The sequence below is a fragment of the Larus michahellis genome, chromosome 14 (genome assembly GCF_964199755.1).
Source record: "Larus michahellis chromosome 14, bLarMic1.1, whole genome shotgun sequence".
In the NCBI taxonomy this organism is placed as follows: Eukaryota; Metazoa; Chordata; class Aves; order Charadriiformes; family Laridae; genus Larus; species Larus michahellis.
In genome coordinates, this window is record NC_133909.1 from 13,389,888 (window position 1) to 13,414,868 (window position 24,981).

At 49.9% G+C, this 24,981-nt stretch overlaps 1 protein-coding gene across 4 annotated transcripts in view; it reads left to right on the forward strand.

The window, feature by feature from the left end:
* Positions 1-21,690, forward strand: part of RGS9 (regulator of G protein signaling 9) — a 39,699-nt gene extending 18,009 nt beyond the window's left edge. For 2 of the 4 annotated variants that reach the window (XM_074607577.1, XM_074607578.1), the window contains exons 10-19: positions 2,274-2,303; positions 2,978-3,039; positions 5,338-5,451; positions 6,451-6,566; positions 7,041-7,128; positions 7,636-7,774; positions 8,827-8,912; positions 10,316-10,433; positions 13,737-14,149; positions 15,613-21,690. In XM_074607577.1, coding sequence (XP_074463678.1) covers positions 2,274-2,303; positions 2,978-3,039; positions 5,338-5,451; positions 6,451-6,566; positions 7,041-7,128; positions 7,636-7,774; positions 8,827-8,912; positions 10,316-10,433; positions 13,737-14,149; positions 15,613-15,769 — 1,323 coding nt within the window. In that variant the 3' untranslated portion in view covers positions 15,770-21,690. Of the gene's footprint in view, positions 1-2,273; positions 2,304-2,977; positions 3,040-5,337; positions 5,452-6,450; positions 6,567-7,040; positions 7,129-7,635; positions 7,775-8,826; positions 8,913-10,315; positions 13,715-13,736; positions 14,150-15,612 lie in introns of those variants that run through there. The other 2 variants (XR_012589900.1, XM_074607579.1) reach the window with 2 other exon arrangements.
* Positions 21,691-24,981: the final 3,291 nt, after the last annotated feature.

Consider the following 24,981-nt stretch of genomic DNA (forward strand, 5'->3'; position numbering starts at 1 on the left):
TTGGCAAATCCCCTCCCCACCCTGGGGCACCCCATCAAAGGCCCTTGGCTTTCCCAGGACCAGCTGTCCAGAGCACTGACCTGCATGTGACAGGAGGGGGGATCCTTCGTGTAGGATGCACTTAAAAAAGTCTTTCCTTATTTGCAGACATGGCATTATCTTTGATTTTATTTGCCCACATATAATTTTTCTGTTGTGATGGCATTTTAATTCATGCCTTTCTTGCTCTATATAACATTTAGCTTACTGTTTTCTTTTACTCTTTTCCCCCAGCTGTTTGTCTCGTGTGTGTCGTGTGCTGCCTGCCTCTAAGACCCCTGTAGAAGATAACACAATCTTACTGCCACATGAGCTGCCTTCAAGCGATTATGCCAGCATCCACCTCTCCTCGCCCCACTGCACCAGGCCTGTCTGAGACACCCACTTGACAAAAGAGAGGAAGAAACGAGGGGCCTTTTAAAACCATCTAATGATTTTAACGTGTTGATTTTAAATGCCTTAGTCACACTAAAGTTCCATCAAATGGAGCAGTTCAGGTGGCATTTGTAAGTCTGATGGGGCCAGGTTTGTATCTCTGGTTCCCCAGGGAAATAATGATCTCCTATAGTGCAGGAAATACCTGGCCTGAAACAGAAACAAAGTTCTCTAAAGAGGACACTTCTAGGACAGTAGATGCAGCGAGTTTCTCTGCACAAGCAGGTGGGGTTTTTTTGCCCCACGTTTCTACAGTCTTTCTGAAACAATGATGGCACTGTAGAAACAGAGGAAGAAATGGTGCCTACATGGAAGCTGGCCTGGCATCAGGGGTACAGCTACACGGTGAAAAGCTGTTCTTTAGTCCATGTGTCCTCCATCATTTATGTGATGTCCCAGGAGGCTTTGAATCAGCAAGGGAGGCTGTACAGCCCTGTGGGCACCGATCCTGTTGGCCAAGAGTTTTTTCCTCCCCTTGATGTGTCAGCCCTTACCCCTCGCACGCAGTTCCTTGTGTGTGGCCAGCAGAGCATCGCTGCTGGTGCAGCTACTGTTTGCGTTCCTTTTTGTCCCTGCTGAGGTTGTGCACTGCAGTCATTCAGAGCTGGTTGTGATATTTCCGGCAGAAAAAGCTTCATCCCTTTGCAATGCCACAGTGAGGATTTCTATTAGTACTGCGCTGGCCAGGCTGGGTTTGTGTTAGGATCAGATGGGCTGGCTTCATGGTAGTGCTGTACAGATTGGCTGATCTGCTGCATATCTGGCTCCTGCTGCTGAAATGGTGAGTGTGCCCTCTCAAAACCAACCAAGTTTCAGCAAAATGTGCGTATTTTTCTTCCATATAAAGAATAGTTTCTCCCTCCTGAGCAGGGCTAGTGACAATGGTTAAAATGCAAAAGTAGATCTGCACCAGTGTCCTCATGATGGTCCCCTCACAAAGCAGCCCTGGGAGATCATCTCGCCTTTCCTAAGCTAGGGGCAGCTCAGGTTCTCTGGGGAGAAGATGGGAGAAGCAGGCTGCCTGTGCCATTCAATACCACGTGCTTCATCCCTCATGGTTCACAAACTGCACTTCACCAAGGCACTCTGCATGCCTGTGTCTGCCACAGGATTAGTTTGATAGAACAATTCTGGAATGCAGATTTTGTTGGCTAAAATGGGAGAGGAAGAACCGAAACACTGTATAAGCCTTTAAAGGCTTGCTGTGAGCATCCCTGACTTAGCCTGTCTTTCCTTCTCCCTCCTCAAGTTTATTTCACACGAAGTAACTGTGCTTCAAAGGAAGCTGTGTGAATAAACACCCTGCAGTTAATTTCTTGCCTTCAATTGCTTGCTCATTTGTGGATGACATGTAACATAGTTTGAGTTATTCAAATCACAACATAAGCACCCTTTGCACAGCAGATACTGCTTCTGAGGCTTTTAATTGTGGTGTTTATATTTTGCAATGTGTTGGTTCCTGTCTCCTTTAGCTAATATTGAATGATCTAATCTGTGTCTCGTAAACGAATCTATTTTAGCTCCATTAGAATAACCCCTTAATTGAAGGCATACAGGCAGACTGTGATGGAAGAAGCAACGCTAAACAGTAAATACAGCTAATGGAACGATTTACCGTGTGTGGATGCTCTTAGCTTTGATGATACCCTGATTAGCTGAGCTGCTGTGTTTGATTTTAATTGTAATGAGAATTAATTGGAGAGCGCTGCACAGCGGCAGCCCTGCAACGGTGTTTTCGTGTCTCAGAAAAGTGAAAGCACCCATCCTAATTTAATGATTTTTGTTTCTTTGTTTTACAGAAAAAAACTATGGATGTTTATAGGAGAGAGGTAAGTGGCTCCCCCCTCACTTCTAGGTGTTCATCCCCTATGTATTGCTTATGTTGGTGTTGCATGGGGGCTTAAAGCCCCTTTTGCAGGGGACAAGCTGTTCTAAAAACACCTGGGTTTGGCTGGCAGAATCTCTGCCCCATGGAGCTTTTGGTCAATGTGGTTTTGGGACGTTTCCTGCCCCTGCACCTCCCACTGCAGGCAGCCAGCAGCTCTCCCAGTGACGGGAAGGCTCAAGCAAGGACAGACACCAGGGATAAAATCCAATAGATCAAAATTAGTGGTGGGGAAATCGTAGGAGATACATCCAGTGGCGCCAGTGTAGAGACAGCCAAGGATCAGTGACAATTACATGCTAAATCATCCAGAGCATTTGTAGGTGCCTAGAATGGTAGCTATTATCCAATTTTTATATAGCATGGGGAGTGCTTTTTAATTACTTGCACATTGCAAAATGCTCTTCTGACACTTGCAATAAGCTCAGTGAGAACAGCCATTTTACTAAGACAGTTTAGAGATTCTCTGATTCCTTGGACACGCAATAATCAGGGAAGAAGCGGTCCCTGTTGTAGTTAGCCTCACTACCTGGGAGAGGGCACGTTTGAGGTTCAGATAGACGGCCTTGTCTTCACATCTCCATGCTTCTAACCATGGACATGTCTGATCCCTCTCAGATCATGTACTATCAGCAGGCCATCATGAAGTCCAGAGTGAAATCTTCTGTCTCTCTCGGAGGGTAAGTCCTCATTTCCTTCTGTTCACACATTAATTAGTCTTCAGCGCTCATCTCCTAATGAGATGATTAAGCTATCTGCTGTAGCAGCTGGTGACTCAGTCGGGGGAATCGATGTGGTGGTCACATGCAGTGTTGTTTGTGCTGTTTGGGCTGTGTGTTGCCTGGGCCAGGAGGCATAAGGCAGAGGAGGGTCAGGGTCCCATTCATGACAAAGTCTCCCTTGGAGCTACGGGGACTTTTGCTGTGAATGTCTGTAGAGGAGCACCAGCCTCTCAGTTGAGATTCCCTCTGAAATCAAGAGATGTTCAGACTGGTCAGGACTGGGCCGTGGCAACTGGGACCCAGCACAGCTCTGCAGTCTGGAAAAGCAGCTGCATGGATGCTGCCTTGCGAGGATGCTGCAGTGTGTCCATCCTGTGCCTGTTCCTTCATGGGACGAGTAAGCAGCAGAGACAGACTGACCCTCCTGTCCCTGGTCCCCAGCCTGCTGGGCTGAACTCAGCCCCAGTGAGTGTTCTTGCTTGTATGGTGATGCTCACCAGAAGACAGCAGAGCTGGGGAAGTCTCTGGTTATTCTGTATGATGAAGGAATACACTCCATGAGCGTCCAAGCAATTAGTTAGCAATTCCTCTTCTCAGTGGGAGTGTTTCCTGATCAGGTTCTTGATGAAGCCAATTAAGTGCAAAGTCCTAGCACTAGCCATTAGTGCATTTGCCACAGGCATTTCTTACCTGGAATTTTATGTGCTGGCCAGTTGCCTAGAGGTGCAGTCCACACCACCAGTCTGTTTTAGTCATTGCCACCCAGAGATTCATATCGAATCTAAGATAAACAAGGTGCTCAGGCCTGTTCCCTGGGAGAAGACAGTCATGGATGAATGAAGTGGGAGGAAGAGTCTGGGAAGCAGTGCTGTCTTCAGAGAGCCACAACTTCTACTCATTTCACCCATCACTGACTCCCAGGTCGCTTAAAACTCTCCTGCCTCAATTTTCAAAACTGTGAGCTGGAGCTGGGGACACCTGACTGCCTTCCAGGACTTTTGTGGTCCTTAACTGTTTGGCAATGGAGCTTTTCACGCATTGGTCCTAGTCTTCTGATGGATAACGCCCATCGCCTAGAAGAAAAAATTTGGATTTCCATCTCAGCTGTAGGATTGGGTCCAAATCAAATGATTATTGATGAGGATAAGAGCAGAAACTAGATAGTGTGCATGCATCAGAGCATTGCATTGATTTAGGAGGAGCTGCAAAGCACTAATCAGTAAAAGGACAGAGCAATGTTACCTGAGTTGACAGGTTTAGATTTGTAGCTTGATTAGAATATATGGATTGAAGTGAATAATGCAGGTGATGAATGCCTTGGCATTTCCAGTGAGAAGATAGGATCGAGCACTTCTGTGCCAAACCTGTGGTATGCTTTGTGCAGGCACATTGTATAATTGCAGGATCTGTGCCAAGGTGCCTGTTAGCAACGGGTCCTTGGACAGTGCACTCCCAGCTTTGAGCACATGAAAGCAGTTTGGCCTGGAAGGAATTTTAAACTCAGAAACCAGATGATTTTTTCAAGAATGAAAAAGGGAGGAGAAAGCTGAAATTCCAGGACATTATTAGCGAAATCGGTTGTAATTACAAGTCTGGCCGACTTAGAAGGTAGGAGAAGTGTTTGTCTGGTTCCTGCTAGGATAGAGACATTTTTGCTTTGTGCCAAGCCCTCTGAGTCATTTGCAGAGGAATGAGCCATGCGGTAGGTGAGCGGAGGAAAGGAGAAGCTGGGATGTGCCCTCAGCACTCTCCCACCTCTCCCGGGGCTCCCTGGGCTCTCCCACGCCCCATGGGAAGGCTGCAGACAACCCACCCTGAGCAAATACAGCACTTGCTTTCCTCCTCTCTGGCACTTTCCTCTCTGTAATGTGTGGCAAAACCAGCGCAGCATCAGGCCTTTTCCAGTTGGCTGGAGAAGGAGCCAGAAGCTGTTTGAGGGCTTAGTCCCATTTCCTTGAAATGAAGAGGCAAAAGGAGGCGATGGAAGAGAGTCTTGTATCTCCCTGCGCTTGAACTGACAAAATGACTGCTTTGAAAGACAACCAGAAGATTACTGTTTGGGAAAAGGAAAAGATTAACTGAGCTGATGAATCAATTTTTCTAGCAAGGCAGGGGCCACATTCCAGATCCTCGTGCTGATAGGGCTGCACCTCTGAAGACATCTATAGTCTGTGCAACCATTTCTTTGGTTGTAATGGAGGTGGCTGCAATTCTTCCTGCAAATTACTGTTTTGATTTTGTTGGATTTACTCGCAGGCTTGTGAAGTACTCAGAGCAGTTCCTCTCCAATGACCCTATCCTGTCTGGATGTCTCCCCAGCAACCCCTGGATAACAGATGACCCTGAGTTCTGGGATCTCAATGCAAAGCTGTATGTATTGTATTTGTGTTCTTTTGCCAGCTTGTGGTTTACACTGACCTTTATGCTGATAGAAATCAGAAAAGGGAACCGCTGATTTCGTCATGGTATCTGGTCTCTGATCATGAGCAGGGAAGCATTCCCTTTCTGACATAGTCTGGCCATGCTAAAGAAACTGCCTCTTGGGTGTACTCCATGCTGAACTTCCAGTATTATCTTCTTCAAGTGGAGCCTTCCTTAACATTACAGAAATTCCTAAACTGATGATGGGAGCATGCACTCAGCCCCTGCTGAGTGGGTCTAATCCTCCCCTTGGATGAGTGAAGTCCACTTTTACTAGCACAGGAATGGAATATGTCCAGTTACGCTCAGGTATAGCACTTGGTTTAGCGTTAACCTTGCTAAATTAGGTGCTGCCAATGGTGTAGCAATTCAGGGTTCAACCCCTGGCCCTTGGTGTGCACACCTCAGGCTGCTTTCTTAGGAGAAAATTTGGGTTGGAGGCACATACTGGCTGTCCATCCCTTCTCTGAGGTCTCCCTTGCTTTTCCATTTGGATAGTATTTGCTAATTATACAGTGGCATCTCTGTGCTTGAGGCACACAGCATATTACTGGTTCTCATTTGAGACCAGAAATCCTGTTAGAATGATAACATCCCATTAGACAGCCCCAAAGGATACCTTCACAGAATGCCTTTATGAGAAGAAAGGTTTGGGCCACAAGCAGTGCCTCCGCCAGAATGGGACTGAGTAAAACCTCTGGCAAAGCTGGGCCGTCATTGTGAGAGCAGCATAAATCCAAGATAAATCCTCATCCCACTGTGTACCAAGTTGTTTAATTACAGCTTACTTAGTGGGCTGACTTCAGGAGCTCATTACAGCATTCTGGAAAACAGAGAGTGCTGAGAAGTCTCTTGGCATTCCAGCAAAGGGCATTTTGGTTTTAATTAATCTGCCAATTAGATGGGCCACATGAAACTGGCAGTGCTGTTTGTTTTCAACGTGTGCAGAGTGGAAGTCCCCACCAGAATGCGCGTGGAGCGATGGGCCTTCAATTTCAGTGAGCTGATACGAGACCCGAAAGGTCGGCAGAACTTCCAGCTCTTCCTGAAGAAGGAGTTCAGCGGTGGGTCTGTTGCGTCTCTTTCTTTGCCCTTGCCTAGGCCACCCAGCAGGACAGAGCAGTGGTGGAAATCCATGCCTTCGCAGTAGGTGCTGTGAGCTGAGGCAATGACGAAGTCGCAAAGTAAAGGCAGTAGAAGTGACTTCGGAGGCGATGGCTGTGCAGCCAGTGCATGCAATACCATCTAGTGGCACGGGACACAAAATACAGCCCAGGGCACTCCCTGTGCCGGGGGACTGCTCCCAGGCAAGCTGGAACTGGCTGGATTCACAAGCTCTTCCAGGTGACGTTTGTCCCTGAGCAGAGAACAGGGGAAAGTTGTTTTCCTCCTTCAGTCCCAGGGGGATTTTCAAGGTGGCAGTAAGAATTGGGGAGACTGAATTGGGCCAAGACATACTAAGTCAAGTTTAGGAGTTAATAAATGGCATTGCATTTTCCTCAGTCTTGCTCTCTGCTGACTGCATCCTTGTTATGCAGGAGAGAACCTGAGTTTCTGGGAAGCCTGTGAGGATCTCAAGTATGGAGATCAATCCAAGGTCAAAGAAAAAGCAGAAGAAATTTACAAGTGAGTGTGGTAATTCTGTATTCTTAAACTCTTTGTACATGAGTCCTATCGCTGCCTTCTACGCATTATCATTCTCCAAATGATTTATTCCTGAGACTTTTCTTTGTAAGCTGTCATCAAATGTGGCAGTCCGATGTCCCAGGTAGGAAAAGAGCTTTTGAAGATGAAAGTATAGTTACTTTTCCTCTCTGTTCTCCACTATTACATTTAGGTCTTAGCGTGTAATGTAAATAGAGGTGTGGAATAGCAAAGACCTTGGGGCTGCCACAAGGAGAGTGGAGAGACCCTTTTTGCTTCCAGTGGGATAAAATTTGGTTTATATTGTGTGTTAACAGTGCAAGAGGAAGTGACTGCATGTCAAACTGTTGAAGAGGAGATTGACCGCCCAAGATCAGGACAGCAAATTGTAGTGGGGAGCTGAAGGGACTTTTCCTTTCATGCATAGACAGAGGAATCTCTGGGAATTCTCCAGCTGATAACTGCACTTGTGATTCCTCCTCCTTGCAGGCTCTTCCTGGCTCCAGGAGCAAGGCGCTGGATTAACATTGATGGCACAACAATGGGCATCACAGTCAAAGGCCTCAAGCACCCTCATCGTTATGTTTTAGATGCTGCTCAGACCCACATTTATATGCTGATGAAAAAGGTTTGTTATTTGTTTCCAAAGCCTCAGGGGGATTCCAGTTCTCTGGGCCTTTCCATGCCTTTGTGTGCTATCAGCTGTCACTTTCAAGTGGCCTTTGTTTGAAAATCCCTCAGATTTGCTGACTTAAGCAAGCACTGGTTCAGGCTTTTGTATTTTGCTGCTTCTTCTTCCCTCTAAGGCAGCATGTCCCCAGGGTGATGGAGGTTAGGTGTCTGCTGGAAGCCCCACTTTCTAATACCAGCTTGGTCACTAACTCATTCAAAGCTTGAACAAATCTTTTAACTTTATTCCGTTAGTACCACTGTGTGTGTCACATGAGGTATCCCTATGGTGGGATGCTTGTATCCAACTGGATTTCAGCAGTGGATGGGAAAGGTAGTAGCAATTGTGATATAAATGCGTGAGTTTTGTACCAAGAGCATAAGCAGACATGGCCCATTTCAAGTTTTACTGAGTTTTTTCACACGTTTTTCTGCGGTTATGTTGATAGACACCCTTCTTCTAGGTCTGACTGATGCAGCAGACTACGGGCTAATGTCAGTGTACTGACATAGTGATGTCATGGCTTTCATTAGATCATGGTGACCACAAGTAACCCGTAATTCCTCCTTATGAGCAATACAAAATACACTTAGCAGGAAGGAGCATTATGGGCCAGAGTAGCAGCTAATGCACGTTGACACTGAAAGCAGCAGAACTATGCAGATTTTCACCAGTTGCTGGAAAGTTTGGCTCCTGAAACATGATCACCTCACCTTTCAATGCCTGTGAGACACTACTGGCCTGGGCTAAGCTCAGTTCAGACCTTTTGGTCTGGATCTTACCTGGGAAGCTTTATTGTGAGGTGGAAAATCCTGGGAATTTTACACCAAGATGAAAGGGTATTGGGTTAAATAGCTACATTTGCCTGAAAGATGCAAAGTCCCTTGGGCTGCTGGGGGAGATTATCTAGTTCCCAGCCTCCCTGGCTCCTGAGCAGCTGTATTTGGTGGTGATTTTAATAAGGGTGTTTGCAGCCCATAACTACCAGTTTCTCTTTTTTCTCCTAGTAGGACTCCTATGGCCGCTATTTAAAGTCTCCAATATACAAGGAAATGCTGGCCAAGGCTGTTGTGCCACAAGAGACTGTCAAAAAAAGGCAAGTGAAACTGGATGTAATTGTGGGGTTTGTTTTTCTTGTTGTAGCAAGGGTAGAAAAAGCCTGAGTTGCAGCAAAATTACTATGATTTAGATGTTCGCTTAATTAAATAAAATTTTTTTGCTAAAAAGATGCTTTGCTTTGAGACTGATTATGCTGTTTATTGGTGAGCCCTTTGGAAGTGGCTTGTGTGCAGTCAGAATCAAACTGACGATTGCTCGGCTGCCTTGTCTGTTGGGTCTGTTTAGAAAGGCTGTGATTGTTGAATTAACCATGGCTCCTTTCCTGGAAGGAGAGAGCATTGTATAGGGCATGGGAAAACTCCCACCCACGAACCATTGGCTGCCAGAGGAGACACAGAGCCACCACAGGGTCCTCCATGGGTTCTGCTCAGCTCTGCCTGGGCAGAGCCGCTTATGCCTGCGAAGTGAAGGTGACAGGCAGCCACATGGGAGCAAACAGCGTCTTACCTGAGAGTGACTGCTGGCACAAGGTAGACAGACTTAGAAGGGGCAGGCTTGAAATGGCTTTTTCCTGACCAAGATGAAGGTTGTATAGCAAATTTAGGCCATTTGAACTGCAGCTGCTTCTTAAAGCTGAGCACGCAATGTCAGAGCCAGATTGGGTGGTGTGCTTTCTCTGTTCCTCTTCCACTCACCAACCTAGCAAGCAAGAAAGAGGAATCACGGACTGTCACACTATTGTTTCATCTGAAGCCTATTTCAAGTCAGTGGAAACAAAACCTCCTGCTGTCTTGCCTGGGATTTGGTTAGTTTTTCCCTGAGCCACACATCACAGGGTCGCTGGCAGGTGCTGGTTGACCCGTGGTGATTACATTTGTGTTTGTCAGTACTCATTCTGGACACACGATACTCAGCATCCTGGGTGAGCTAAAAAGCTAATAGCTTATCCAGAGGTGTTTTAACACTTGTTTCCACTGCTGCTGGTAATGGCTTTGCTGAAGCAGGTAGCAGGTGTTTTTTTTGGGGTATCACAGACACCAGAAACACCCATGCTGGTCCCTATCTTGATCTTACTGAGGGCACTAGGAAAAATTCCACTGATGACAGTTGTTTTGGCTTCACACTGAGTGTTAGTGATGTGCAAACACTTATAAGAAAAGGAGTAATGTACTGGCCATCTCCTGGCCCTGGAGTCCCTTGACCAGGAGCAGGACTGCCTTTACGCTTTCAGCAGTTCTGATGTAGCTGATGTGTGGCACTGAGTCCTGCTTTAAACCGCCTCGTCCGCGTTTGCACTACTTTGTTGTTGTGGGGGTGAGAGTGACACCTCCATCTGTGTCTGAGCTTGCCCTCCTGGTAAGTTTTCTTACCAGGGGTGAGTTTTTGGTGCCCTTCTACTTCTCAGTAACGCCCTGCATCTTTCTCTCACCCTCTGCCCAGCTCCACTTTCCCGTTCGGACGCCGCCACCTCCGCTCCAGCCCCAGCCCCGTCATCCTGAGGCAGCAGGAGGAAGAGGCCAAAGCCAAAGAAGCGGCCACAACCGTGGACATCACGCAGGTCATGAGCAAGCTGGATCGCAGGAGCCAGCTCAAGAAGGAACCTCCCAAGTAGGCTCTGAGCCCCGCAGGGCACAGAGCAGGGAAAAGACAAGCCGAGGCCGGTGTTGTGCTTCGTCTCCCCTTCCTGAAGGTGTCAGTGCTGCCTTAGGTTTCCCAGAGCGGCTCTGCCAGCAGCCTGCTTCCTGCACGTTGCCATGGCTTCTGGAGCAGCAGATGTCACTTCCCAGGCACGTCAGGCATGGGAGTGCTGCCGGAGCCAGGCCGCTGGCTCTGCCGGACTTGGGGTGCAGGAGCCCGGCTCCCTCCCCGCACACCTCGGAGGGGGGTTGCCTTCTGGGTGCCCTGAGCTCCCCCAGGAGGCTGGGCAGCTGGGATGCCTCTGCCAGCCTCCTGCTCCTCCAGGAGCCGGGATGGCACAAGGCAGATTAAAGCTTTGCTGTCCGTCCCGGTCCTTTGGGTTCACTGGGAGCAGAGGTGGTACATGTCGTAGTGCATCTGCGCTGGCATCCATCCTCTTGGGGGATGTGCACCCTCCCGAGGGGTGCACCCCAGGCACCCCCTGAGAGGAGCACACCCCTCATTTCAAGTATCCTGCACCTCCTAACCAGTGCAAAGGAGCCACAGGCAGTAGAGCAGGGTGGACTTCTTGTGAGAACAGTAGGATGACTGTTTCTGAAGGTTTGCGTGACACTTTGAATTTTAATGACATTCCCAAGTGCCCCCTGGCATGTTGGGGATGATCAGTGGAAAGCTCTGCTCCCCCCTGTGACTCCCCCGCACAATGAGCTAGATGTGCAGGCATAGAGAGCCTTCTCGTAAGAGCCTGCAGGAGGGCTTGAGAGATGCAGCCGCAGCTTTGTGTTTCTTTTATCAAATCCTTCCTGCCTCTTGTCTTGTCTTTTTCCTGCTCTTCTATTTTCAGTTGTTAAAAAAACCTAACAGGAGGTAGTTCTAGTTGTCACTGGCTTGTAGTCCAGAGGCAAGGAAGAACCAGGGCAGAGGTGTTAGGAGCTGATTTCAACTTTAAGTAGTGGTTTTTTCATTTGCTCTGTCTCTTTTGCTCTTTAGAATGAGGCAACCTAAAACAACTGTGTTAGTGCTAAAGAGCTCAGGGAGATTCCAGGCTTTGCTGGGAAACCCCAGAGCGTCTGGACCAGGCCAATGATTATCAGAAGTGGGAAGATTCCTGCAAAGCCCAGTAAAGGGAATTGGGGGGAACAGAAAAGCTTCCTTGTTTCTTAGAATTTAGAGGAAGCAGAGGGAGTGGGTGGGAAGGACTGAGGCCCGGGAAGCTTCTTCACTCCTGTTTTATTGTTCACCCATTTTTACTACTGGTGTGATTTTACAGGAAATGGGAGATGGAGGAAGCTGGATGTGAGTGGGAGCCCTCAGGTACCGGGGTGCATGCAGACCAACCTCTCGCAAACAGGGAGATAGTCAGAGCTGTGTCTGAACAGCTTTGAACAGCGACTCTTGCCCTCCCTGTGCCTGTTATCAGAGGCAGAATCAGGGCTACACGGTCTGATCTGGTACCACTGCAGAACTAGCCTCCTTCCCTGTGCAGCTGAGATAGGGAGATTTTCATGACGTCTGTTAGCCTAACGGTGATAAACCTTGGAGGAATTGAAACCAAGTTGCGTGAGTCTTGTGCTCTGATGTCAAGGTCTGCTTGCGAAGCCTCTGCTCTTATTCCCAGTGGAAGCAATGGCAAATTTTGCAATATTGTGAAGGCGAGCAGGCTCAGACCATAAACTTTTTAATTCTGCTTAAAATCACAAGGCTTTTTTAGGTGAGGTACTGAGCACTATCAACCTACTTTGACATAAGAGCACTGAAGGATAGTCAAGAGCTTGACAGGGTCGGTCCAAAGCTACTTGGATGTGATGGGCTCTGCAGTCTCTCCAGAGTTTGTATAACATGGAGCACTGAGCACGTTGGGATTGCCAGTATGTAGTACCATGTGGAACATGAAGTCAGGGTATAAATAATAAATAACAAATCTGTGTGTTCCAGTCAGTCCCTCTGATTCTACTTCTGTTTTGTTCAGCTTTGCTTTTTATGTTCTCTCTCTCCATTCCTTTCTCTGATTTTTCATCATCTCAGCTTTGCATTGCTGACATGGGTTAATGCTGCATGCTCTGGAGTCACTGTGCTTGGGAAACGCCAGTCCTACACTTGCAGGCAGAAGCTGGCTCTCTTCTGCTTATGGGCTCAATAAGCTGGCATGACCCGGTGTCCCGCTCCTTGGTCCCTTGCTGTTCAGTCCCTGAAGAGGAAGGTTGCCTGGTACAAAGTGTGACCGTGGTACAAACTGAACTGCACTTTGTGCCAGCCAAGAAATTGTTTGTTTCCATTGGAAATCAGAGCAATATGTTGTTTCATTTCTTGGCCGTCACTTCCATGCATTCATCTGTCTAATAAAAATAAATGTAGAAAATGAAAAAAGAACGGAGTTCATCCTTCTCTGTCTTGTCTCAGTGTGTTCATCCTTCACTGTGGCATCTCTCGGCCATGCATGCATGCACCTTCTGTATGTGCCTCTGCTCTCATCACTTCTCTTTGGACACTTGAGCTGCGTTGCATTTCTGCTGGGACTGAGTCCTTGGGAAGCGGCAGGGGGGACCCCAGCATGCAGCATGTCCTCTGCTGATCAGCCTGTACCCGGGCTCGTCCTGAGGGCTGAATTAGTGGAGCTGGAGACTTCCCAGCCCCAGCCAGGTATGCTGGGGGCTTCAGCACAAGACGTGGCTTCTTGTATTATTGGTCATCAGGGTTTGGAGCTCAGTGTTCTATTTCTTGGCCAGCACGCTGATGCTTTGGGTGTGACATGGTTATGCCGTTCATGACCAAGATCGCATTCTTGGGATAACCGACTCCTCCGTGCTTGGAGCTAATTGTTGTAAGGAATGAGACAAGCTGGTGTCTCCTACAGCATCCCAGGGGCTGTGGGGCCGGATCTGTCAGCACCCGCCGAGGCCAGTAGCCACGACCCTGTTACTTTCCATGGGCAAATCGTGACGCCTCTGCTCTCCCGCTGTGGGAGGGCAAGGAGGGGGCCAAAGCTGCAGGAATAGGGGGCACCATCCCAGGCTTGGCTGGGGGGCTGCCGGCTGCCTCCCAGCTGAGCCCTGTCTCTCCCAACAGCATCGGCCGCACCTGGCCCTTCTCCTCCAAAGGCGGCACTCTGGTGGCCTCCAAAGGCGGAGAAGGTTTCTCCTCCTGAGGAAGCCTGGGGAGGCCAGCCACCGGCGTGCGGCCCCCCCAGGGCCTGACTGAGCCTCTCTCCTTTTCCTCCCCACAGCCATGCCACCTTGCCTCCCCGGCCCCTCACCTGGCTGTCTACGCTGGCACCGGCACCCTGCCATGGCCGCCTGCCTGCCTGCCCCCCGGCCCCAGCAGCCTGTCTCCTGCCTCCCCCGGCCCCCCGGCCCTGCCCCACAGCACCGCCTGCCCCTCGCCCATCAGCGTGGCCCTAGACAGCATAGCAGGCGCTGAGAGGGACCCTGAGGGGACTGGCCCCAGCCCCTTCCCCTCCAGCAGCGGGAAGTCCCGTGCGGCCACCCTGTCCTTCGGCCGGTTCCTGAAGAGGGGCTGCTGGACCTCGCCCGTCCTGGCCACGCTCTCGCCCAAGTGCCCGGCCGTGCCCCACGGGAAGGTGCAGCCGCTGGGCGAGCGGGAGCAGCGGCTCCGGCCAGACACCAAGGCGGTGAGCAGGTAAGCACCGCGCGGGCACCTGGATGCCCTCATGAAGGGCCCACCTCTGAGACCAGTTCAGTTTGTAATTAGGTTGAGATAGTGTCAGCTGAGCCCATTTAAGTGGGGCTTGTGCTTCATATTCCAGTCAGCTGTCACCACCTCAGCCCCATGTCTGCCTGCTGTGAGGCTGCCTGTGATGGCGGCTGCCAGGAGCGGGCACCGTCGCCCCTCCTCCCTGGCGTCAGGCGAGAAAATGGAGGTGCTGTACCTTCCTGCTGGCCCCAGGGAGCAGCGGACCATGAGGCTGCTGGGGTACAGGTATGTGGCCTCTGCTCCCCCTTGGGGACACCAGGCCCTACCTGTCCCCTCCTGCCCCACGTCCTGAGCCCCCTCACGCCGGAGCAGGCCGGGGGAGATGGCGGCCCCCTTGCACGAGACAGCCCCAGCTCAGCCCGAAGAGACATTTGTGTTTGCCCCCACATCAAGAGGCTTCATAGGCCGTGGGGCCTTGCTGCCCTTTGTATGTCAGCAGAAGTTGTTATTTATCCGATGTGGTTATTTTGGTGGCTTTGGAGATGAGTGCGAGGCCCCAGCAGAGACGGTGAGGCGCTCAGGTACTCTGGGGCAGGGACGCCGTATGTCCCTGCGAATCCTCCCTGCCAGGCTGCGCGGGGCTGCGAGCCCAGCTGACGGTGGCCTCTCCTTAAATTGCGTCTAAAACCCACCATGGCATTTGCGCTGCCTGCCGCACGTCCCGGCCAGGCCTCCAAAAGCCTCTCTTCCCCTCGGCTCCGTGCGCTTGCTTTCTGTTCCGGAAAAGCGGGCAAGAGTCCGTGCTGGCCAGTCCCCTCTGCTGCGCTTATGCCTCCTGTTGGTGGTGTGAAGTCCCCAGGTTTTACTTTTGATCCCTGAATTTTGAAAACCGCTCGTATATTCATGTTTGTTCTCAAGCGCTGGCTCAGGTTTGGTTTAATGATTTGAAAGTCAGAGGAGACCCAGAAGTAACAAGGGAGGAGAAATCTTGAGGGAAAGTCACAAAGCATTTGTCATTCCGGAGCAGCATGTGTAAGAATGGAGATTTTTTTGCCTGGGGAGGTTGTCACTGTTGAAACCAATCCTGGCCACGTCCCTCACGATGAGTAACGTGCCCTCAACCTCTGTTAATCCACCTCTGCTGCTGACCGAGTGGATGAGTCCACATTAGAAATTCAGAAGCACAAATCTGAGGGCTCCTTCTCCACCTGGCTCTGCGCTCTGGCTGTGCCGGAGCCGTGTCACACGGCAGTTTTGCTTCAAAGGGGTGGGAGTGCACATTTCCTTCATTTTCCATCTCTGCGGGCTTGTGCCTGGGAGTTTTGCTTTGGGATTTGGGGTTTGAACCGTGGAAAACTCAAAGCCAGACTCCGTGCTGCGTGTCCGCCCTCTCAGAGAGCACATCAAAAAGTGCCATATGGGTGATGAGTTTTTATTTCACAACACAGCTTCTTCCAAATAAAAATGGATGCTCCTTCGGAGAGCCGAATCCACCCCATAGACTCTGCGGAGGGAGAGGACAACCGCCACCAAGCTCGTAAGGACTCTGCAAAGGAGGTGATCTGCCCTTGGGAGAGCCCCGTGGAAGAGGGAAGAGCTGGGTAACGAGCAGCCCAGACACGGACCCTCTTTCCGGGCCCGAGACCATGAGGTTTGCCATGTGGTACAGTACATGGGCCACGCTGTGGGAGAAATGCATCAGAGCCGTCCTTCAGCATCGAGGAAATTCAGAGTACCACACCTATGAATAACTGAATGCCCATCTGTTTGTAATTCAAGAATTTGAAGCATTTCTGGGCTGGTTTTCTTCCCTATCTTTGGTATCTTCAGATCTACTCGTTACAAACTCCTTGATAAATGAACCTCGTTTCTTGCCTTAGAGCAGATGGAGAATTTATGTGTATATTTATATGCTGGGAAATGGTGTCTTATCTGAGTTACTTCCTCGGCCATGAGGTGTCAGCACACTGTACACAGCACAGCTGGAGCAGAGCTTGCAGGCGTTTTTCAGTGTAGGACTCAGACTCCAATGCCACAGACTGGGGCATGTTTATGTCCCCAGCTTGGGTCCATCTCTTATTATTAATGAAGATTTCTTAATTTTAAAGCAAGTTGATTAAGAGACAGCTGATTGCTGGGGAAAAGAAAGTAAACCCCTCCTGAGAAGCTGTGTACTATATGGCATAGCATCGTTCCTTAATCCAAACCAAGAATCACCCCAAAGAGCACGCAGTGCAGGAGAAGAGCAAAGGCTCCGCAGCGCGGCTGCACTAGCTCCAGTCTCCCTTTTGTGGCCCCTCAGTGCTGGGATGGACTTTGAAACCGTGACTTGAACTGCACCCCAGCAACACCTGGGAAGATCCAAACTAAATCTGTGTTTTAGGCCTCTCCAAACTCAGATCAATGCATTGCCACAGTCTTTAACTGTGTTGTTATCAAAAGTGTTAGAATGTCGCTTTCCTTATGTCGTGTCAGTGTTTGAAGATGGTTTTTTGTTCAAGTGCGGAGGGGGTTCCTAGGTGTGTGTGACGTGGATCGTTATTCCGTAATTTGGCCGTGTAGCCTGTGATGTCGCTATTTTGTATTTCTAATTGTAAATGGAGCTTTGCCTGTGTGGCTGACGTGGTGCATCATGCTGACTTCTACTGTGGGATTTATACTCTCTCCTCACACACGCTCGGTGGTCCCCATTTCCCCCAAGTCCGGGATGACGCTTGTAATCACAGGGCAGTTTGGGAAAATCAAGGAGCTGTTTCTGTTTCCAAAGACTCTTCCCCAGAGGAGCAGAAAGATGCGCTGCCCCAAAGCAAAGGTGGGTGCTGCCCCACGCTGCCCACGGCGCTTCTCTTGTGCGAATGAACATTTCCTTTTGCTGGCTTTGCTTTGTCGGGAGGATCTGGTTCTGCTCTGGCAGTCACTAGCGGTGGCCACCTATTACTCATGAGAGACAAACGTGGTCTCTTTTGTGATTGTTTTCGTTAATTATTTTGTTAAGTATTGTTACTCAGCAGCTCCTGACCGGATACTGGTAACGTACAATCCAGGAAACACAATGGCAGGAAGACATTGTGATGTCTGAGAGTTAGTGATATTATATTTAATATTATGTACATATTATAAGAGTTATCCTACTGCTAATATTTCTGTCATTGATTTGGGGTTCCTCTTGTGCACCTCTTTCTCCACGTTCCACTCCCGCAGCCACGGATCAGCAGCGTGTGTCTGGGGCTGGGACGCGAGTCACGCTGTGTGGAGACAGTGAATGCCATCACGTGGAACCCGGTCATCTGTGGTTTCCTCCTCTTCAGCACTGCCGGCATGCACAGAACCGGGGTGGGCACTCAACACCCGCTCCCCGGCCCGGTTTCCTCCCCGCCTCGGCTCCACGTGCCCTCGGCTTGCTGAGGAAGACGCGCGTCTTGTCCCAGTTTCGCAAGCTGACAAATGCATGCGTCCTCCACGACGAACTCGGGCACTTGGGGCTGTGCTGGCTCTCCGGTGGTGCACATACGGGTGATGGAAAGCTCATGCTCTCTGGTGACCTGTTCTGCTCCTTAGGGGACAGACTGTGAAGGTCTCCCCTTTTTGCCAAGGAATTAAATAGCGCAATGGCATCATGCTCATCCTCTAAGCCAGAGGAAGGACTTCAGCATCCCAAACTGGCTGCTCTGTCAGGGCTTGGACACCCTGATGCAATTACATCCAGACAGACAGGTACATACGTGTCCCAGAGGCCAGCACTGGGGTTTCCCAACATTTATCCCTTCAGGGCACTGCCTTTTTGCCCCAATATCTTTCAACCTGAGGACTCCCTGGGGGGGACAGACCCCTGCATCCTGCATCTCAAGCCTGTGCCTTGCTTTCCTTCCTTCCTCCCTTCACCCGCAGACCTCCCAGGTGCCTGCTGACTGCGGGTTGCAAACTGCTGCTCCAGAGGCCCCGGATCCCTCCTGCCACCGCACTGCGCTCGCATGGTGACATCTGACGATCTCGCCCCCGCTGGAGGCCTGGCGTGCTGGAGTCGGGAGCGCTTTCAGCTCTCGCAGTTCAAATCCCCTCGCTGTGCAGGAGCCCATTTAACGCTGCCTGGAGTCACCTGGAGGAATTAGCTCACTGCAGCAACTTAGACATCCAAGGTATTCCGATAATGTGAGGGATGTGTAAGGTTAATGACTGGAAAAAGTGATCGCTCCCTGTGGGCAGTTTCTCAGAAAACTCCCCGCTGCTTGGCTGACAGAAGAAAGGAGACTCCAGCAGCAGCGAGGAAGCCCCGTGCCCTCGCCTCAGCGCCTCCGCTCTCCTGCCTCCCACGGCTGCGGGGGCTCACGGCTGGCACAGACTCACGGAGTGGCCACAGCTCCGCTCTGGCTCGTCGGTGCTGGAGGAGCTCCCCACACTCCAGCTCTGAGCTGATGTGCTGCAGGAGGGGCCGCAATGGTCAGACTTTGGATATTGATTGAATGAACCTGGAAGGAAGATGCTTAATTTGTCCTGTGGTTCTACAACGTGCTCCACTCCCACCTGTCAGGGTGGGCTCCGCCAACGTCCGTCCTTTGCTGCGGCTCAGGCTGACCCGCGGCTGCTGGGATTTGTTTGCATGCTCGCTCTGCAGCGGCAGGCCAGGCTGAAAAGCAAGAACAGCTTCTGGGGTTCCCCCAAGCCTCCATGAGGGCTCTTCCCAGGCTGCCTCAGCCACCGACCTCCAGGGGACACTGTTGGGATAGGATGGGAGCGAGTCCCATGCCGGGGAACCTCAGGCTCTTGCTGGAGCGCTGGGCAGGTGGTGGATCCTGCGGCGTGGGCTGCCAGCTTTGGGGCGAGCCCTGCTCCGGCTGCGTGGCCCAGCTGCGGCTGGGGCTGCTCCGCGGCTCTGCCCCGGGGCCGGGGTACACCCCACGCTGCACCTGCCCTGCAGGGTGGTAGGAAAGGTGTATGCCAGGGCATGACCAGCGCAGCGAACCTGATTAAAATGTCCAAATCAGAGATCTGTTTTCCAGGTGATCGGCATCTCTTGAACCTCCCTTCAAGTCTGACATGTCGCTCTCTCCTTTCCGGCTGGGACATACGGCCAAAGTGCCAGAAACACCGAGGGACTCTTTTTTTCTCTGAAGTCTTGGCCCGCGCATTGCTCAAGTCTCATTAATTTAAAAATGGAACAAAGAATGCTCAGCATCCAGCAGGATCAGGCCTCAGGAGCAGGAAGTACCAGCTGGCTCAGGAGAGGGATTGTTCCCATGAGATTCCCAGTGTGGTTTTGGCAGGCGGCATGGTTGGGATAGCTCTGTGAGCAGGCTCTTCCTGCCTGAAATGCCAGCCGTGGCAGAACAGCTGACTCAGAGCATGACAGCTCTTCACAGCATCCCCTGGTGAAAGGAGCCGTCAGAAACGCTCCTGACACCGCTGCCTTTACGTTTTGTGAGGGTGGCTTGAAAGCCGAGACGTAAGCCGAGCCCACGTCATGGTGCTCTTGGAAACGGTGCTCTGTGGGTGGAATTCACCTCTGTGCAGGGGCTGCATCGCGTTACATCCTACTTAGGTCCCAGAATACGGTGTCGGTCGACCTGAAGTGGTTCATGGTACATTCACCCCAACATCTGAATATCTGAATTATGATAAATATGTTATGAAAGAGTCACTGTGAATTGGCTTTTTGGGGTGCGGGAGCCTCAGGGATGCAGGAAGAGACCTGGTCACCCGGGGAATCTTCCCCTTGCCACAAAGGATATGTTTTATGCATTTTGCAGTACGCCTGGCCCAGAAGAAGAGGTGAGCACCTCACAGGATCCCTTTTAGAGTAGAGGTTCCCAAATCTGTTCCGCGCAACACTAAAGAGGAAAAGATAAGCTCTTGCAAGTCAGTTTACTTTTTAAAATTCATGTTGCCATAGCAGCTTAGCACACTGTCTCAAGTCCTCCTTCTTGCAAAACTTTGATCACCATGAAAACAGAATTATGTTGTTCTCCAACATGTTCTACATATAAATGTATCGAAGTTCCCATAGTTCATGCTTCAACATCTCTGCAAAGACCTCTTTTATTTCTCTCTCACAAAAATTTTCTCTGGCCAAAGGAGAGTATTTTAAATCCTCGAGCTGCGTGGGGCTCACTCTTGGTGTAAAGCCGGCTCCTCAGCATCTCCGTGATCCTGCTGCTCATGTTCCCAGCTGAGGTTCTGGTTCCAGTGGTTTCTCACACACTCCAGTACACCACAGCACTGAAGCCCAGCCACCAACTTCTGTCCCCAAAATTGCAGGAGTATCCTCCTCCCTTGGCTCTGCTCTTTGGCCATCAGCCTAGTCTCTTCCCTGGAGTATTAAAAGAGCACAAATTCCCCTGAAACATCTGTCCCTTTGCTGTTATCCAGCAGAAGCACTGGGCTGCATTTTCCCCACTCACCTCGAGTCCCAGCACCCTGGGTTCCCTCTGTCCCCAGGGAAGGAGTTGGTCACCCCTCTTAGGATGGGATGAATCTACTTTGGAAATGGTTTATTTCCCCTGTAGGCTCCAGGGGACTAACTCAAGACTGGGCACAACTTTTGTATGAGCAGGATTTGGTGACAGCTTACATATGGGTGGGATTACCTGACACCAGTGGCTTTAATGAGAGTTAGTGCATCCAGCGTGTTGTGTGTAGGCGCCTGCCGCAGCCCCTGGTACGGTGGTCTGACTCTTTGCAAGCTCTGCTCTTAGCCTTAGGAGACCTGCGTTTACTCTCATTCTTACCCAAGTCGGGGCTGCCTCATTCTTGCTCCTAAGCTTTCCCTCTGATGCATGTGCTGGGACCAATGGAAAGAACTTTAATAAACACCAACACTTTAAATCCTGCTTAGAGCAATCCTTTTGTTTCCATCAGGTGTCCCATTTTTCCAGCTGCATTCATGCTCGCAATATTGGAAAAGACAAAAATAAAAAAAAAAGAAATTAGGCTAGACGTAGACAAATTTGCAGTAACAACCTACACGGTCGTTTGGTTAAAGAGCACATTACCCCAAGCTACCCTGTTGCTGTTGTTGTTCACATGAATCCATCTCCTCACCCCAGAGAAGACCCTTCCAGACCAGGACTGGGAAAGGTTAGTGGGATTTTTATTAATGTTCACAGCCAGATTTCTTCCCATCAGCCTTTTTTTTTTTCTTCCCAATCAACTGAAGGGGAAAAAAAAAAAAGAAGAAGAAAAAATTGGGGTAAAAGTTGAAGAACACTTTAATTTATAAGAAAAAGAACTAAATAATTGATGTAGTCATGGTGCCAAAGGTAATTTCTGCTGCTCCCTCTATCTCACAAAGACATTTAGCATTGATTGAGATCAAAGTATCAAAAACCCCTGCTGCTGAGCTGAAAGGCAAAACTTTCGGCTGCCTTTCTCTGCTCTAATAATATCGTCTTTATGTAGTTAATAAACTGCACACTTCAGTCAAACTATATCATTACAGAAGACTTAGGGAGCTAATAATTTAAAAGCAAAGAATTGCCTCTGTTCTTCGCTTTGAACTAAACAACATTCTGTTGAATGAGGGGGACATCAAAGCTTTGTTACTATTACCAATGTGGCTGGAGCATAGGGCCGCACAGAGTGTGTACTTCAGTCATCAAGAGAAAAAAAAAAAGATTAAAGATATTGGCTTATCAACCCACAGGCAGAACCAGGTGTTTTCTTTTCTGCTGTGCAAGCATCAGGTGGTTTGCTTATCAATGAGTTTTCTTGTTAAATAGATGTACATGACTTAGGTTGATCCCTCCAATCCTGTGGCCCTTTTATTTTCTGAGCAGTCTTTGAAAAAGTTGGGATGAGGGGCTGTTTGTTTGCGGGAGGATGGCTAACTGGGCCTTTTGTCGAGGGCCAGCTCCCGTTTTCGCTCTGCTGACGCTCTCCTGTTGTGCCGTGCTCTGCTGCAGCGGCGCTCCTCCCTGCTCCCCACCTTCCTCCTGCACGCGCGCCGTGGGGCAGCCTCCTAGCATGTGGGGCAGCCTCACGCTCTCACAGAACCATAGAAGGGTTTGCGTTGGATGGGATCCTTAAAGATCACCTAGTCCTTTTTAAAAATGGGTGCAATGTTTCCCTTTTGCCAGTCACCCGGCACTTCACTGCCGTGGCTGTTCAAGTATCACAGAGCGTGGCTTGGCCGCTACATCAGCCAATTCCCTCAGCACTCTGGGACGTGCCTTGTCAGGTCCCATAGACTTGTGTCTGTTGAGGTTCCTCAGGTAGTCATGAGCCTCATCTTCTCTTACAGTGGGAGGGACTTTGCACCCCCAGTCCCTGCCTTGCGGTCCATCCACTCGAGACGTGTGGGGAGAGGGGTTGCCAGTGAAGACAGGCAAAAAAGTTGTTGAGTACCTCAGCCTTCTCCTCGTCCCTTGTTACCAGTTAGCCACTCTTGCTCGTTGGGGGGGTACACTTTCTTTGACCTTCCTTTTCTGGCTGACATACCTGTAGAAACCCTTCTTATTCTTTGCATCCCTTGCCAAGTTCAGCTCCAGCTGCGCCTTGGCCTTCCTGACCCCATCCCTACACATCATCTGCTGGATGTGCCTCTATCCCCCACTTGCCATCTCATCCCCACGGCTCCAGTTCCTCCGCTCTCAGGGGAGCAGGCTCTGCTCTCCCAGGTCAGGAGAGGTGTGTCCCTGCAACCAGAGAAGATCCTGTGGCATGGCTGGCAGTGAAGGAGGCACCACACTGCTCCACTTCTCTACATGGGGAAGAAAGAGAGGACCTGCCGTCCTGATGTTGCCTTCTCCGGCTGCACCATAGCCAAGAACTGCTTCTTTCCCCTCTCACCCACTGCACAAAGGTTTGCAAAGATCTGGCCAGTGCCAGGAGTGGGTGGCCATGGAGGGCCTCAAGCATGAAGATCTTAAATTTGTTCAAAGGTGTGTGAATCACTCATGCTCGTGCCAGCGCTGCCTCCTTGCCAGATGTTTTTTCACTAAGTATGGCACTGTGGGACAGAAAGGCTGTCTTTCAGTAAAGGCTTTTTCTTTCCAGTAAAACACAGTTTTTCCTGGGACATTGGACAGGGACAGAATGAGCAAAAACAGCCCAAGAGGACTTCAGGAGCTCTCCTCCCATCCTTTCCCTGCCATGGCAACACCTGCCCGTGTTGCGTGTCTGGGTCTGACTCCAGGTTAGACCTTCCGCACTCTTTGGCTGGAGACGTTTGAATACGGGGCTGTGGTGTGAGCCACGAGGTCTCACCAGGAGGAACAAGGTGACTCATGAAGTCAGCACTTGAGAGCAGGAGGGTCTCTAAACCCTCCTGCTCTGATCTCCTGGGCTGGATGGACCCCAGGATGTTGCAGACAGGCCTGGGAGCTGGCAATTTGGTGTGAGCTCTATTATGGGATACTTGTACTTCTTAAATGCTGCTTTTCATTTGCATCAAAAACTCTCCTTGGTTCTTGGCGGTCTGGATCTCATCCCCTATTAAAGACTGGGATTTTAAAAAGCAGAAAATAATGGCTTATTTCAAAGTAACAATTCGACTGCTTTTTGAAATGCTGTCCTTATTCAAAACCACTTAAATTTATACATATTTCTAAGTCTTTATTATTCTCAGAGGCTGAACCAATTTGGATTTTGATTTCCACAAGTGTTCTCCTTGATTTCTGTGTCAGAAAGTTGAGAAGTAATGTGAACAGATTGGATGTTAACCATAGGTAACAAGTGGCTTCCTGGGAACTATTGCTTAAGTTATTCTTTAAAATACTTTGCAAAGCCTATTACTACAGGGAGAAAATTCATAGCAAGAAGACTTTCAGAAAGGGGTGATCTCCTGCTTTTCGTCCTGTCGAGCTGCAGGCTGGGGCGCGTGCCTGAGCACACGTGTGGGCACACGTCCACGTGTGTGCTTTTGTGGGCTTCGTTCTTTTTTTTCAGTGGAAGTGGCTTTACCACGCACCGAGAGTGATATTCTAGCCCCACCGAAGTGTTCTTTTTGCCTTTCATTTCGGTAAGACTAAAATTTTCATTTCTGAAATGGAAGAGGGTCTTCCAGCAGGTACACACACGGCTGACACGCACCTTATGACCAGAATAACGCAAACTGCCCCGGAAACAGCGAGAAACTCCCTTCTGCATCACTCCTCCTGCAGGTTAATGGGTGACCTGCAGATACCACGTGCTGGTGGTGTGTGTTCATTTTATTATTACTGTCCTCAAAGAAGAGGTGAGAAAAGGTCTTTTACTTGCTCTGGCTCAGACAGCATGTGATTCACAAACGCCGCCAAAGTTTTAAGGAATGTTTTCTGAAGCGTTGGTCTCAGGAAGGTTTTGAGTTTGCCTGAGCTCATCAGACAGCCGCTATCCTGGGAGGGTGAAGTGTGTCACAGTCAGGTCAACCTGATGGGTTGTCTCTCAGAGAGAATCATCGAGCCAAAGCAGACCCCGATGTACTCTGCTTCCCTTGTTTGGATTTTCACTGATGGGATCTATTGTACACAATACCCAAGATTTGCACCCAGAAATCGGAACGCAGTGGGCAGTATTTAATACAACCTGTAGAGCAAAGTACCTAATGCAAATCCTAGAGCACAGTACCTGTCTGCCCGTCTGTCTGTCTATCTGCCTTCGTACTACAGGCAGACGCATTCACAGAACGACTGTTTCTGCAGCATTTAGAAATGCTCCCATGTGCAAAACAGTGCTACGAGCCGGTGCGATGCTAAGAGAGGCTTTCTAGCTGGACAGAGATGCAGAACTAAAGGCTCTTGAGCCAACCTTTGCAAGACCTGGTAATACAAAGATAATAAAGTGACTCTGACGGGAGTGCAAGGCAGAGTGAAGCTGTCTTTAGCCTTTACCAAAACCACTGTCAG